General features: G+C 36.8%; 1 protein-coding gene across 8 annotated transcripts in view; it reads left to right on the top strand.

Annotated features, from left to right (window-relative positions):
* The window catches only part of UBR3 (ubiquitin protein ligase E3 component n-recognin 3), a 226,711-nt gene that overhangs the window by 38,857 nt on the left and 172,290 nt on the right, over positions 1 to 15,564 (top strand). For all 8 annotated transcript variants that reach the window (XM_035007806.1, XM_035007803.1, XM_035007802.1 and 5 more), the window contains exon 6: positions 11,627 to 11,693. In XM_035007806.1, the coding sequence (XP_034863697.1) occupies positions 11,627 to 11,693 (67 nt within the window). The remainder of the gene's footprint in view (positions 1 to 11,626; positions 11,694 to 15,564) is intronic.

Genomic DNA, 15,564 nt, shown 5'->3' with positions numbered 1-15,564 from the left:
GTGCCCCTAGACATTTTTTTTTTTTGTTAAGACTTTATTTATTTATTTTGAGAGAGAGAGAGAGAGAGAGAGAGCGCATGCAGGGGAGGGGCAGAGGAAGAGAGAGAATCTCAAGCAGACTCCACACCAAGCATGGAGCCTGACTCAGGGCTTGAGCTGAAATCAAGAGTCAAATGCTTAACCAGCTGAGTCACCCAGGCATCCCTGGACATGTGGTTTTTAGTAACTTATTCTGCTCTATTCTTTCTTTTTTTTTTTTAAGAGAGAGAGGGACAGAAAGAATGAGTGAGCTGGGGGGACAGGGGCAGAGGGAGAGGGAGAAAGAATCTTACCGAGGTCCCATGCCCAGCGCAGAGCCCAACGCAGGGCTTGATCTCACCACCCTGAGATCATGACCTGAGCTGAAATCAAGAGTGGGTCGCTTAAGTGATTGAGCCACTCACGTGCCCCTATTCTGCTTTCTTTAAGGGCATTTTGTGGGGAGGCAGAATGGCCTTTCAAAAGGTGAGATCTGGGAATACTTAGAAATTGAATATGAGTGGGGAGCATGAGCACGTTTTTGTTTAAAGCCAACCAGACAGGAAGGGAGCCTTGTATCTATTGTCAGTAGTACCTTTAGAAAATTGATTTCATAATGAAATCGTTTAGTGATGTTACAGGACATTTTTTTAAAGATAATCTAAACATCTTGATGTGATCTAGAACAATAAAAATCTATAGTTATGCTTGTTTATATGGTGGGTTAAAACCTTCATATTATTTTAGCGTCCTAGCCTTATGCATCTAATAGCTGTGATAACAATTCTACTTTATTTTCATGAATTGAATCTGATTTCTGGGCATGTAGAAAGCTGATCTTCAACATAGATACTTTCTCCTCTGTCTAGGAAAGAACTAAGTCATTTTTGCCTTGGCCTTAACTTTCCAGCTTACCTTTTAAATTGCCATGGATTTTATGGTAGGGTGCTAGAAGGAAATCCGTTGTTTTTTTTTTTTTAAAGATTTTATTTATTTATTTGACAGAGAGAGAGACAGCGAGAGAGGGAACACAAACAGGGGGAGTGGGAGAGAGAGAAGCAGGCCTCCCGCTAAGCAGGGAGCCCGATGGAGGGCTCGATCCCAGGACTCTGGGATCATGACCTGAGCTGAAGGCAGACGCTTAATGACTGAGCCATCAGGCGCCCCAGGAAATCCTTTTTTTTTAAAAAAAGATTTTATTTATTTATTTATTCATTCATTCATTCATTCATTCAGAGAGTGAACTGGGGGAGGAGACAGAGGGAGTGGGAAAGAGAATCTCAAGCAGACTCCATGCTGAGTGCAGAGCCTGATGTGGGGTTCGATCTCATGACCCTGAGGTCATGACCTGAGTCAAAACTAAGAGTTGGACACTCAAGCACTCCTAGAAGGAAATCCTTTTGTGTGTGTTGGGGAGAGAAGTAATTTCTGGGTGGATATCAGAGGATTTGAAATAAAGCTTTTCTTTGTTCATTGCCATTGCTTCTAAACTGTCCTTCTTAACATCTTTTCTTCTGTTCTTTCTGTTCATTCCTCTTGGATTCTTTGTTTCAGCAACTTTTGTGTATAATATGTTTTATATAATAATTTGTTCCTTAATTATGATTATGTCTCAATGTGAATATCATCTTAAAAACTTCTTGATGGTGACAAGTTCAAAATAGTTCATTTCATCTATCCTCAAAGTACATCATTTTTTGAGAGTAGCTGAGAATTATTGTTAGAACATGTGATACATATTTAGCTTATATATTTAAAAGTAGTTTAGACTCTGATTTTTAAATCATATTTTGTAATTTAAATTTTAATCTATTTAAAAGTACTTTTTATAGCTTATATATTTATTATAATTTCTAGTTGGGATAAAAATGGGGTCATTTGGGCATTTGAAAACTTAAGAATTTGAAGTAGAGTTGTTTAGCTACAAGTGAATTGAAGGGATATCTATTTTAGTTTTTTTTGTTTTAAAGATTTTACTTATGTGAGAGAGAGAGAGCAATAGAGTGTGAGAGAGAGAGATCACGAGTTGGGGGGGCAGAGGAAAAGGGAGAAGCAGGCTCCCTACTGAGCAGGGGGCTCAACATGGGGCTCGACATGGGGCTCAATCCCAGGACACCTGAGCCAAAGGCAGAGGCTTAACCAACTGAGCCACACAGGCACCCCTACTTTAGTTTTTTCTTTAAGAGAAACTTCAGCTTTTTAGAGTTAGGCAGACCTCAGTTTGAATTTTGTCTCATAATACCACTTTTTTTTTTTTGCTGGGTTATTTAACTTTGGAACATCCATTTTCTTTTGAAAAAATAATGAGAAATCTGTTAGGATTAAATGGGATAACATATAAAGTACCTATCACAGATTAGATACAGATTAGACTCTTGATAAATGTTTTTGTCCTAGTACTTTATGTGAGGAGTTTATCAAATATTTGAATTTTTGAGCTATTGTGGGTCATATTATACACATTTCTACTCATCTTTGCAGAGGAAGTAGTTTACTAAAACATGTTTTAAAACAATAAAGTTCATTTTTAAAAATTTAATTGAAATATTACCTAAGTAATGCACAAATACATTGTAGTTGTTTTGCCAGAGAAGTAAGATAAAATAAAAGTCCCCTCTCTGCCCTTCCTAATAGCAGCTCTTCTCTGGGTAACTACAGTTAATAGTTTGGATGTCCTTGACAGACCCTCTTCTATGGAGTTAAATAACTATGTGTTTATAGAAATGTATTGTGTGTGTGTTTGTGAATAAATAAAAAATGTTATGCCATTTTGTGTCCTTTTATTTGCTCCATAATGTACTGTGCAGATTCATCTTTGTCAGTACTCTTTTCTTTCAATTTGCTACATGGTATTCTGAAATAATGAATTAAACTATAGTTTATCCAATCATTTCCTTAATTTGCAGTTTTTTATGACAAGATACAGGGCTTACATTTCTTTTTGTGGAGATGTGCAAGTATTTCTCTAAGATGTGGAATTGCTAGGTCACAGTATGCATATCTTAAATTTTAATAGATTGTATTTCTTTCTGATTATAAAATCACACATATTTAACATGAAAAGTATGGAAAAGTATAAAAATAAGACTATTACCCAGGGCCTGTTGTAAAAGGTTTTAGTGATAAAGTCAGGAAATTTTCTATTTTAAGATTGTGGTTTTTGGGCGCCTGGGTGGCTCAGTTGGTTAAGCGACTGCCTTCGGCTCAGGTCATGATCCTGGAGTCCCGGGATCGAGTCCCGCATCGGGCTCCCTGCTCAGCAGGGAGCCTGCTTCTCCCTCTGACCCTCCCCCCTCTCATGTGCTCTCTGTCTCTCTCATTCTCTCTGTCTCAAATAAATAAACAAAATCTTTAAAAAAAAAAAAAAGATTGTGATTTTTTAAAAAAGGTTTTATTTATTTGTCAGAGAGAGAGAGAGCGTGCGAGAGAGCGAACACACAAGCAGGGGGAGTGGCAGGCAGAGGGAGAAGCAGGCTCCCCGCTGAGCAAGGAGCCTGATGCAGGACTTGATGTGATCATAATTTTTAATACAAAAATATATTCATTTATCATTTATGTTTTATTGTGTACCACAAAGTCTTTGGTTTTTGGTTCTTTTTTTAAAGATTTTATTTATTTATTTGAGATAGAGGGCGTGAACTCGCACGCGCGCCAGCACAAGCCCAGGGTGGGCGGGCGGGGAGAGGGGCAGAGGGAGAGGGAGAAAACAGGCTCTCCGCTGAGCAGGGAGCCTTACGCTGGGCTCCATCCCCAGACCCTGGGATCATGACCTGAGCTGAAGGCAGATGCTTAACCGACTGAGCCACCCAGGCACCCTTGCTTTTTGGTTCTGAACACATTTTCAAATCTTGAGTTAGAAATAGAAGAATCATATAATACAACAAAAGCAAAAATGAGAATCAGGAGGAAGCAGTTTGAAGGCTGTAAAAATTAATTTAATGCTAGAGCTTAAAGTTCATTTTGCCTCATTTATAGATGAAGAAGCTGAATTCCATGGAAATAACAGGCTCACTCAGGCTAGTGAATTTCATTTACTAGTTTGTGATAGAGTTGGAAGTGGACACTAGGTCTCTTACCTAGTTGGTTTAGAGTTCTTTCTGTAAAGTGGATAAACTACTGTTTTATACTATTGCTGTGCAACACATTTGTCCTAAACTTTGTGGCCTAAAATTACCTTTTTTTTCCCCTCACAATTTTATGACTCAGGAATTTGGGACCCGCAGGTGGGCATTTCTCACTTGGGTTCCCTCATGCGGTTCTAATTAGTTGTTGGCTGCCACTGCAGTCCTCTAAGGCTCAGCTGAAGTGGACCTTTAAGGTGGCTTACGGACAGGACTAGTTGTTGATTGCTTACTGTGGACAGGGAGCTCAGCTGGCTTTTGACCAGAGTGCCTACAGGTGGCTTCTCCAGAGTGGTGGTCTCAAGTTGTTACATAGTTAGTGGCTTCTCCCAGATTAAGAGCTGGAGAGTAGAAGCTAAAGAGCCTTTTCTGACCTGGCCTTAGAAGTTACATAGTGTCACTTCCAACTGCATATTATTAGTTGGGAGTTGTCAAGGTGGGCCCAGATTCAGTGGGAGGGGACATAGATCCCACCTTTAGAAGAAGGAGTGTCAAAGAATTTGTAAACACATTTCAAAACTTCCATAACCAAGAGATGACTTTGCCATTGTTTTCCCTGGATTCACTTGCTATCCAAAATAATGACTAGTGATTATAGCTAACTAACATACCAACAATTGATTATAGATCTTTCCATCTATTCAGTGATTTTTTTGGTTGGGAAAACTGTCAAATGACAATGAAATAATGCTGCAATCAGAAATGGCTGTTGTAGGGTTTTAATTAAAATTGGAGTTTTCCTAAAGTATAGTAGTTACTATTGTAGATCAAGAAAATGAAAGCTTACATTTAAGATTATAAGATATATTTTTTTAAAGTTGATCTTTACCTTTATGAACTCTTTTTAACTCTGTAAAGGAGAAAGTTGATGCAGGGATAAGATAAAAAGAGTATGACAGGAGAGTACCTAGATACAGATGTTCTTGAACAAATACATATTTATGCCATTTAAAATTCATTAAGGCTATGGGGCGCCTGGGTGGCTCAGTTGTTAAGCCTATGCCTTCGGCTCAGGTCATGTTCCCCGGGTCCTGGAATTGAGCCCTGCATGTGGCTCATTGCTCAGCAGGGAGCCTGCTTCTCCCTCTGCCTGCCGCTCTCCCTGCTTGTGTGCACGCTCTCTCTCTCTCTCTGACAAACAAATAAATATCTTAAAAAAAAAAGAAAGAATAAAAGGTTCCAAGATGTATATAATGTCCTACTCCCAAGTCAATATTTTATTTATTTTTATTTATTTATTTAATTTTTTTTTAAGATTTTATTCATTTATTTGAGAGAGAATGAGAGAGAGAGAGAGAGCACATGAGAGGGGGGAGGGTCAGAGGGAGAAGCAGACTCCCCGCTGAGCAGGGAGCCCGATGCGGGACTCGATCCCGGGACTCCAGGATCATGACCTGAGCCGAAGGCAGTTGCTCAACCAACTGAGCCACCCAGGCGCCCCAATATTTTATTTTTTAAAAGATTTATTTATTTATTTGAGGGCGCCTGGGTGGCTTAGTCATTAAGCGTCTGTCTTTGGCTCAGGTCATGATCCCAGGGTCCTGGGATGGAGCCCTGCATGGGGCTCCCTGCTCAGCGGGAAGCCTGCTTCTCCCTCCCCCACTCCCCCTACTTGTGTTCCTTCTCTCGCTGTGTGTCTCTCTATCAAATAAATAAATAAAATTAAAAAAAGGATGAGAAGAGGACGGTGACATCTTAATTACTACTATAGAGAAGTGATTGTAACAATTAAAAAATGTTGTAAGAATTTAGAATTGGAGAGACCCTAGAGGTAATCTGCTCTTACCATTTTGTTTTAAAAATGAAGAAACAGATTTGAAACTATAACAGCAGCAAGATTTCTATTTGTAAAGAGTTTTATTGAATGAGGGTACATATTGCAGTCTACTTAATTTCATTCATACAAGTTGTGTCAGAAATTTTTCCCTGCTGTCCCTAGAACATTATGTACTCAGCAGTGCTATTTATACACATGACATTCTTCATACTACTACTACTTATTCTTTATTTGTATAGCTCATATGAAATAGGAGTAGAAAATGTTGTTTGTGTTGTATGGAACTGAAAAGAAAAGTATTTAACTTTATAAAGTATTTTTTAATTTACATTATATTAATTTTTTGTTTAGATTTATTTGTAACCAGATAATTCAGTTCAAAAGAAAATTATCTCTAGTATTATATGTACATGGGTCTAATTAGAGAGTTTGTCAGAGAAAATAGGATCTTTTAAATCAAGATAACTTTTTAAGATTATATTCACTGTGGCCATTACCATAGCAATGTCCAATTTATCTGTGTGCAGTGACCAGATCATTAATTTCTGTGACATTGATGTACTTAACTGTTAATACAAATGAAGACATTTAAGACACTTTTCCCTCTGTGTAACTGTAAACTATGTCCGTTGTGCAAATATTAAAAAATAGAAAAAAGCATAAAAAAGAAAACATTTACCTTCAGCTGTACCATCCAGAGATAACCATTGTTTATTAATTTTTCTTGTTTACTTCTAATCTTTTTTTTCTGCATACTTTTAGGTAATTGAGAAATACTTAAAGTAAGTTACTATGTAAATATGCTTTTAGTACTCTTGTCTTTATCAAGACAGAATCCAGATGAACAGTTAAAACTAATTTGTCAAAATATAGCAAAAGCAAGATTATTGAAATTAAAAGACGGAGTTGCTTTTCATAAATTAATAGGTAAAAGAAAAAATTAATTTTATTTTTGGAGATAGGAGGTTAATTCTAATCATAAATTACATTAATGGTTAAAAGTGAGATAGGGAATCATAGAAACTTTTGTTGGGAGGGCCTTAGAAATGTCTAATGTATTGCTTTTCTAGTGCAGGAATTGATTTTAAAACATTCCTGACGGTTGGTAAACCTTTTCATAAACACTTCCAATGATAGGGAGTTTACCTAGTTTCTGAGGCAACTTGTTCTTTTGTTTGATAGCTCTAATTGTTAGAATGTTCTTCTCAATACTGTGTTAAATACTGTAATTTTCACACGTTTCTTATTTTTTCCTTTAGAAAGATTTATATTTTTTTAAAGATTTATTTATTTGAGAGCTAGCGAGCATGCAACGATGGGGAGGGGCAGAGGAGAGGGAGAAGCAGACTCCCCACTGAGCAGGGAGCCCTATGCGGGGCTGATCCCAGGACCCTGAGATCATGACCTGAGCTGAAGGCAGAAGCTTATCTGCCACCCGGGTGTTCTTGAAATATTTTTATTTTTACTTCATAAGACACCTCCTTAAATATTTAGCTTTAATTATTTAATATTCTGTGCTGTACATGCCTTTTTCATCTACTCACTCCCTTTTAAGTGTGTGATTTGATTCAGTACACAGGCATGGGCTATCTTTTGATAAGCATACTGTTTGTTAAGGTCCAATTTTTTTTTTAGCCTTTTAGCATCTATGCTAGACCGTTGGCCGGAACCCAGTGGTCAAAAATGAAATGTCTAGGTTTTAACCCTCCCACCCCCCCAACACTGAACAGTTGACAAGCTAGAGGTCCTTCTCTGCTTTGTACTTGTAGAGTTGATTTAAAGTAAACTATCTCTGGGCACGTGGGTGGCTCAGTCAGTTAAGTGGCTGCCTTCGGCTCAGGTCATGATCCCAGGGTCCGGGGATCGAGTCCCGCATTGGGCTCCCTGCTCGGCGGGGAGCCTGCTTCTCCCTCTCCCTCTGCCTGCCTCTCTACCTACTTGTGCTCTCTCTCTCTCTCTGTCAAATAAATAAATAAGTAATCTTAAAAAAAAAAAAAAACTATCTCAGATTCTAGTGACTTACTTAAATCTTTGTTTCATTTTATTGTTCTGGTCTTCAAGATCTTCTTTGGATTTTATTTTTATACCCTGATATGTTAAATATTACTTTTAGCCTTGTATATTCTGTATTAACAGCCTTTGAGTATTATTTTAACCTTCTGTGAATTTACCTGACTTCTTTTTATGGAGCTCACATTTTTTTCATCTGTCTAGTAAATTCATCAAAGAAAATAAGAAAGGTTAATTTGGTTGAGAAACCATCTGTAAATTTTGCAGGCTAGGAGTTTGAATCTATCTCATTTTAGGCATTATACATATTTTGTGCCTGAAACACATATGGCAATGTGTCACTTCCCTGCCCAGGGATTAGTTAAGATTTCGAAAGTGTTACTGCGGGCTGCACAAATGCTGTCTGGATTGAGGTTGTACTTGATTTATTTCCTTCCTTGTCCATTGGACCATGATTTTCTCCTAGCTTTCTATACTGCTTCTTCATGGATAAATAGGGAAGAACTAAAACTTAACATCACGGATTTGGGGTTGGGTGTGGTATTGTGGTCGTAACTATATTTTCATCTTCCTTAATCCTGAAATTCCCACCAGTCGGGGTTCTTCCATTGTTAAAAGTATTGTTTTTTTCTCAAGATAAAAATATGGGACTTGTAATAGATAATATAGTATCTTGAGCAGATCGTCACAGTTAGGATTGGAAATCAGAATCATATTTAAAATTTATTTATTGGGCACCTGGGTGGCTCAGTTGGTTGGGCATCTTCCTTCAGCTCGGGTCATGATCCCAGGATCCTGGGATCGAGTCCCACATCAGGCACCCTGCTTGGCAGGGTGTCTGCTTCTCTCTCTGCACGTGCCCCCCCCACCGCTTATTCTCTCTCTCTCTCTCTCATATAAATAAATAAAATATTTTTAAAAATTTATTTATTAACTTAAAACTATAATCCATATTCATTGTTGAATAAATAGAAAATAAATGTTAATAAAAATGTAAAATTATATATTACTCTATCATTTAGAGGTGGCTTATTGTAAACATCTCTATTTTAACAGATTGATATGTAGTATATTTTAATGGTTTAATGGTTTCATGCTATACATGCTATTCTGTAACCTGTTTTTCTCACTAATGACCGTTTTGAACATTATAAGGAATATATTTTAACAGCTTTTATATGTATATGTTATCAGTACTTGAATGGTTTCATACTCTATATGCTATTCTATACAGCATGCTTTTTTCATTTTTAATAATGGTTTTTGAAGAAATATCTGGTCACAATGAAAATAGAGCCTCTGGCATTGTTTTCCTTTGAGTACAGGTATGCTATAATTTATTTACCTAATCTCCTGCTGTTGGAAGCCAAAGATTCTTTTATTTTGCTATTATAAATAACATTGTGATGAATAGTTATGCATATAGTCCTTATTCACTTGTCTGTTTATTTAGAATAAATTCCTATAACTGAAACTTCTGTTACAATGATAAATATACCTAAAGGCTTTTGACATGTGTATTGACAAATTGCCATTCAGAAAAATTACAAGACTGTGTATTTTCCCATCTTCCTTTAATCTCCCGTCCTAGCTGTATTTGATAATCTACCATGATGTGAAACCCAACTCACTGGTCTGTTTCCAGACTTTTGTCGTTGTGCTTTTGTTCATGCTGTCTTTTCTTGGAATGGCTTTCCTCTCCTTTGCTTGGTTACTTTTACTTGTTTTTTAGACTGTAAGGTTGGGAAATTTATAGAACTTTGTTATGCCATGACCATTGCTTGATCAAGGATACTCTTTTTATAGAAAGTTTATATATGAAATTATGAAGTAATCCTAGCCTGGGTTATAAAATGGTTTTTTTCCAGATTGGGAGAACAGTTTCACAAATGGCTGATAGCTGGACCTCACACTTTAGAACTCCCTGGGCCCTGTGTCATGATTTTATATTTTTGTGTCTGTTTTTTGTCTTTTAAGGCTCCAAATTTCATTTTGGCAAGTTACTCCAAGAGAAAGTGAGGGTGGTGGAAGAGGAGGAGGGGAGTGTAGTTTGGCCGTCAGTACTGCTGCCAGGTGGTAGATGGTCAGAGAGGACTGGCAAAGGGGGGATTTCACAGGGAGGGCATATGGAAGTGCTGAGTAAATGCCCATTGACTGAGCCAAATGTTATCTTTGGAAACCCCCAGCCCTGAGGATGGATGCTAGGTTTGCCAGAAATCTGAAGTTAAGGCTCTGGTGTTTAGGCCAAGGAAGCCATACCAGCAGATAAAACAGCAGCATGAAGCCAAGGCTACTTTTCTGCTTTGGAGATTTGATGGGCTGTAATTGAGAAAGTATCTGGGAATATGTACTATAGTTCTAACTGCCACCACCAGCATAACACCTTTGTTAGTACAACAGATTGTATACAAAATACTACTACACATGTCTTTATAAGATCATTGGCTCATATGTGTTTGGAAAATAGGAAAAAGATGTCAGTTTAACATGGAGGTTTGGGATTCCTATGTAGTCTTTCCTAGTTCAGGAGAGCTAGGATAATAGGGGTAGAATCCTATCCTTTAGCTGGAGGGGAAAAAAACCTGAATTCTGCTGTGAAGGCAGAGGAACCTTTTCAGCAACATTTAAAGAAAATGAGAAATTAGCCCAAGGAGCCCCTTTAGCTGGAGGGGAAAAAAACCTGAATTCTGCTGTGAAGGCAGAGGAACCTTTTCAGCAACATTTAAAGAAAATGAGAAATTAGCCCAAGGAGCACTTGCATCCAGGGCTGCCTCCCCAAGAGGCACACCTCTAGCTTCCCATTAGTTGCAAGAGGGGCAGACTGCTGCTTCCTCTGCTCTTTTCCCCTCTGTGCTCTCGTAGCTGGCTAGGTTCCCATTCTGTTGTTGTGATGCTGTGTTAACATCCCCTGAGACAGCCTCAAACCACTCCAAACATGTTTGTCTGGGCATCCAAATGATATCCCCAGGTATCGATTATTGCTTTTGTTACCTCTGGTTACAAACTTGAATAGATTGTGAGTGGTCTGCCCCTCATTCCTTTTTTCCCCATAAGCTTTGTTATTTTTAATGTGTTTTTTTTTTTCAGGAATGAATATATCACATATAAGCAGAAATGCCTGTATTTTCTTCTTGGATTTTTTCCCTAAGTATCTTAAAATTTGTTACTACTTTTTTAACTGTCAACTCCAGGTTTTAATGTGCTATGCTTATTTTTCAGAATTTGATTTCTTGAACTGATTTTTTCTCTTAGATCCTTCAAAGCCTTTTCTCTTCATTGTTTTAGCCCTCTTCCCTTGCTCTCTTTTCTTCCTGTGCTAATCTGCTTCCCTCCTTCCCTTTATGTTCTTTGTGCATTTGATGTTATATTTATAAGGTTAGGAAATTTTTCTTAATAGGAAATTTTTTATTTTGGCATTTCTGGGTTTTTCAAGTCTTCCATTAAAAGCACAGATTAAATTTAAGAGTTCTTATATTTTAATACTAAGGATTTTCATTATATATTTTAATCACAATGCTAATTTTAAAATTAAAAATACATTTTATTACAGTATATACATAAAAGTGAAATGTGTTGATTAATACTATGTAAGCATGCCTATGTTACATATTTGACATAATTTATAAGCATACTTATATTTATGTAAAAAAAAAAATCCATGAATAGGACTGTATGTGATGCTAATTTTGTTTTCCTCCAGGAGGATCAGGATGGGAGTCAAGGACTGGGCAAGAGAAAGAGGGTCAAACTAAGCAGTAGCACCAAAGGTATTTATATTTAATTTTTTTCCTTGTATAAAAAGATAAAAATGAAAACCAAGAAACAGATTCTAACTATAGACACAGACTGATAGTTACCAGAGGGGAGGTGGGTGGAGGGGGATCAGTTAAGCAGGTGATGGGGGATTAAGGAGTGCACTTGTGATGAGCACCAGGTGGTGTATGGAAGTGTTGAATCACTCTATTGTACACCTGAAACTAATGTGACACTGTATGTTAATTAACTGGAATTTAAATAAAAACTTTAAAAAAAGCTAAAAATGTTTAATCATTAAGAATACTTGATGGGCTAGCCATTTTGAAGGGAGAATTATGTTCTTAGATTTGTCTAGTGATGGAGAAAGTATTGTTAGGGAGTGATTGTGGGGGACCTCAAAAGCAAATGAAACCCTTACTATTGGAATTTTGTTTCTTTTTTCATAAGATATGCATTATTATATTTGAGCCATAAAAAAGTAAATCTTTTCATTGATTCTTTGATTTGGATCCAGTGTTTTTGATGTCAAGTTTTAGTTCGATTTACATCTTTTTATAATCTGGGGTATGCAATATCTAGAGTGAAAAAGCGTAAGTATGGGAGAGATGGTGAGAAAGAGAGGTGGGAGGAGGGAGAGAATAAAAATGAATGGCAATTAAGGGTTCAGTAAGGGCTCAGTACATGTTTGCTCAAAGGAAGAAGTAGGTATTTGTGTAGTGAGGGAATAGATTAGTGATAATAATGAGTAATATTTATTGATCTTTTTGTATATGATAGACATAGTGCCAGGCACTTCACATATGTTGTTTTATTTAATTCTTAAAGTCACCATACAAAACAGTAATTATTATTATTATTAATTATTATTACTATTTTATGAATGAAGAAATGGAGGCATGTTAGAGATCACAGCTAATGAGAAGTAGATCCTTAATTCAAACCCCAGAGCCTAAGCTGTTAATTACTGTTTTCTTGACCCTTACTAAAAGCTTTTCTGGAGTACTTGTTATTAGTTGACAGCCTGCGCTCTGGATTTTTGCCGTGGATTTCCGCCGTGGATTTCCAAATCTTAACATGGTCTATATTCTGGGTTAGTATGGTCTGTTAGAGAGTCTCCAGAGGTTAAATTATTATTTTGATGAAAAAAAGATTATTATTTCTGTGCTTAGTATATCTTGTGGTATATTTGCAACTGCTTGGAAAGGTGGAGCAAACAGGTAGTTTCAGTTGAGGCTCATTTTGTAAGTCTGTTCTGAGTTACTTATGTTACTGCATTTAACTTGGGGCTCCTAGTGTTGGGGACCCCTCAAGATCTTCTAGCCAGACTAAGATGACATTAGCCAGATTAACAGGAGAAAATAAAATTTAATATTGTACATATGGGAAATCATACAGACATGGAAATTCCAAAAACAGGCAAAATAAAGTATATAGGTAATTCTGAACTAGGGAGAAATGGGTAAGGGTCTGGGACTTCAAAGGGAAGACATGCAATTCATAGGAAGATGAAGAAGAGTAATATTTGATAAATACATGTTTGCTGGGCCCCTAGAAACAATAGGACACAGGTCTTGCTAGGTTCCGCCCTGTCTACCATACTTAGTTTATCATAAAGTAGTTATCTATGGTGATAGCTCTCTTCCTGAAGCAGGTCCTCTATCTAAATTCTTTTTAGGTTTTTGAGGGGGAAGGTAAAGAGCTTTTCCTAAATCTGATGGATTTTGATTGCTTTTGTTTAAGTATAGTTGACACACAGTGTTACATTAGTTTCAAGTACACAACTTAGTGATTTGACAAGTTTGTACATTATGCTATGTTCACCACAAATGTGGCTACCATCTGTCCTGTTACATCACTATTACAGTATCATTGACTGTATTCCTTATGGTCTGCTTTTTATTCCTGCGACTAACTCATTCCATAACCGGAGGCCGGTATCTCCCTCTCTCCTTCACCCATTTTGCTCATCTGCCCACCTGTTCTGTTCTGGCAACCATCAGTTCTGTGTATTGATAGGTCTGATTCTGCTTTTTGTTTGTGTATGTATATGTGTATGTGTGTGTTTGTATATATATGTATATTATATATATATGTAACATTTCACTTATGAGTGGAATCATAGTATTTGTCTTTCTCAGTCTGACTTATTTCACTTAGCATAATATCCTCTAGGTCCATCATGTTGTCTCATGATAACTTCATCCTTTTTTATGGCTGCCTCATGTTCCATTCTGTACATATACCACATTTTCCTTATCCATTTGTCTATTGATGGACACTTCCATATCTTGGCCTAAATAATGCTGCAGTAGGGGTGCATATATCTTTTTGAATTAGTGTTTTGGTTTTCTTTGGGTAAATACCCAGTAGTGGAATTATTGGATCACATGGTATTTCTGTGTTTAATTTTTTGAGGAACCTCCTAATCTTCATGCCAAAGGAGCCCATCTTGGGGTGGTCTGCCCTTGGCCCTACACTAGCAAAGGGCATGAAATTTGCTCTGTGGTCCAGGATGCACACGTGCACACATGTTCCCCTTCTTCCTTGCCTAGCAGAGAACCTGTGGTGCCTGAAGGAAATTAGAAACCCATATGGTTATCAGAGTTGTCTTTGTATTTACCTGAGTCCTTGACACGCATCTGAGTTGAAGTGGACTCTTAGGTACATACTTGAGTTTCAGCTTTAGGGATGCCTCGAAAAAAAAATACCTGTTATGGTGTAAGAGGTCATTGTTTTCCTTCAGTCTGGTCAAACTTTGGTTGAAGATACTTTTTATGGAGACTTAAAGTTGAAGCTTATTTTATACCTGATTTTTTTCGTATTTGAGATTGGATTGATTCTCTTCTCTTCCTTCCTCCACTGGTGAGAAATGGTACAGAGATTTAAGACTTGATCGGTTATCATTTTTGCTTTAAGTATGTGCATGGAAGAAGAGGCTTTTTGAATTAGTAGAACCGCTGCTTTCACAAAGTGATAGTTGCTTTTGAGATATTGAAAGTCCAGGGATTGGTTTAGTTTTTGTAAGAATTTGGTTCAATGGTTTGAAAGTGAGCTGAAAATAAAATAGATAATGACAGGCAAGAGGTTGAGGCACTGTGCTACATTCACTGTCTATTCTCAAAATTAAATTAAAAATTAAAATTAAATTTTAAGGATGAAGAAAGTGAGGCCTAGAGGGCTTCAGCTAACATGATTATTGAGCTCCTGAGTTATGGAGCCTGGACTCTGCTGTCTAATGAAAATCTTTACGTTACTCATGTATTTGTACCACATACTGATTGCTCAGAAATCTCTTTTTACAGTTTGGCTTAAGGTAGTTTAGGTATTGTAAAAATCATGACAATTTAATCCAGATTTTAAAGGTAAATATGTAGTTATACATAACTAATGGAAGCATTTCTAACCACATTTCCATAACATAACACAACACACAAAGCACATCACACATGTTTTAAATATCTTGGGGAAACTGACATCACCTATTTTAAGAACGATAACAGTGAAGATATTGTGGGGTTTTTTCTTTGCTTTTTTGTCTGAAGATGAAAAAATGGAATCGTATATAATTGCAGTTATTTTCATTTTAGTAGAAGCCATAGCTTTTCTGGTTCATTTGGATTGTTTTATTTATTTAAAAAAAAGTGAATGTATCTTTTTCAATATATGACATAATAATTATGGTAGCTTCAGGCTTTCATTTGGCAAATGCAGACTTGCAGAGTCATAACTGAATTCTAAGATTAATACTACAAGTTTTTTTAGCTTTGTAAATATTTTTAGAAACCCTTTTCTGTAAGAATTTTATTTTTTTTTTTGGTAGTCTAAAATTTTCAATCATATTAGTGCTAAATAAATTGCAAGAATTAAATTGACATCAGCAGT

Source organism: Mirounga leonina, unplaced genomic scaffold (genome assembly GCF_011800145.1).
Source record: "Mirounga leonina isolate KUSES-001 unplaced genomic scaffold, KU_Mleo_1.0 Mir_151, whole genome shotgun sequence".
Lineage (NCBI taxonomy): Eukaryota > Metazoa > Chordata > Mammalia > Carnivora > Phocidae > Mirounga > Mirounga leonina.
Note: the sequence above shows the minus strand (reverse complement) of the source record. Positions and strands in the feature narration are given on the sequence as shown.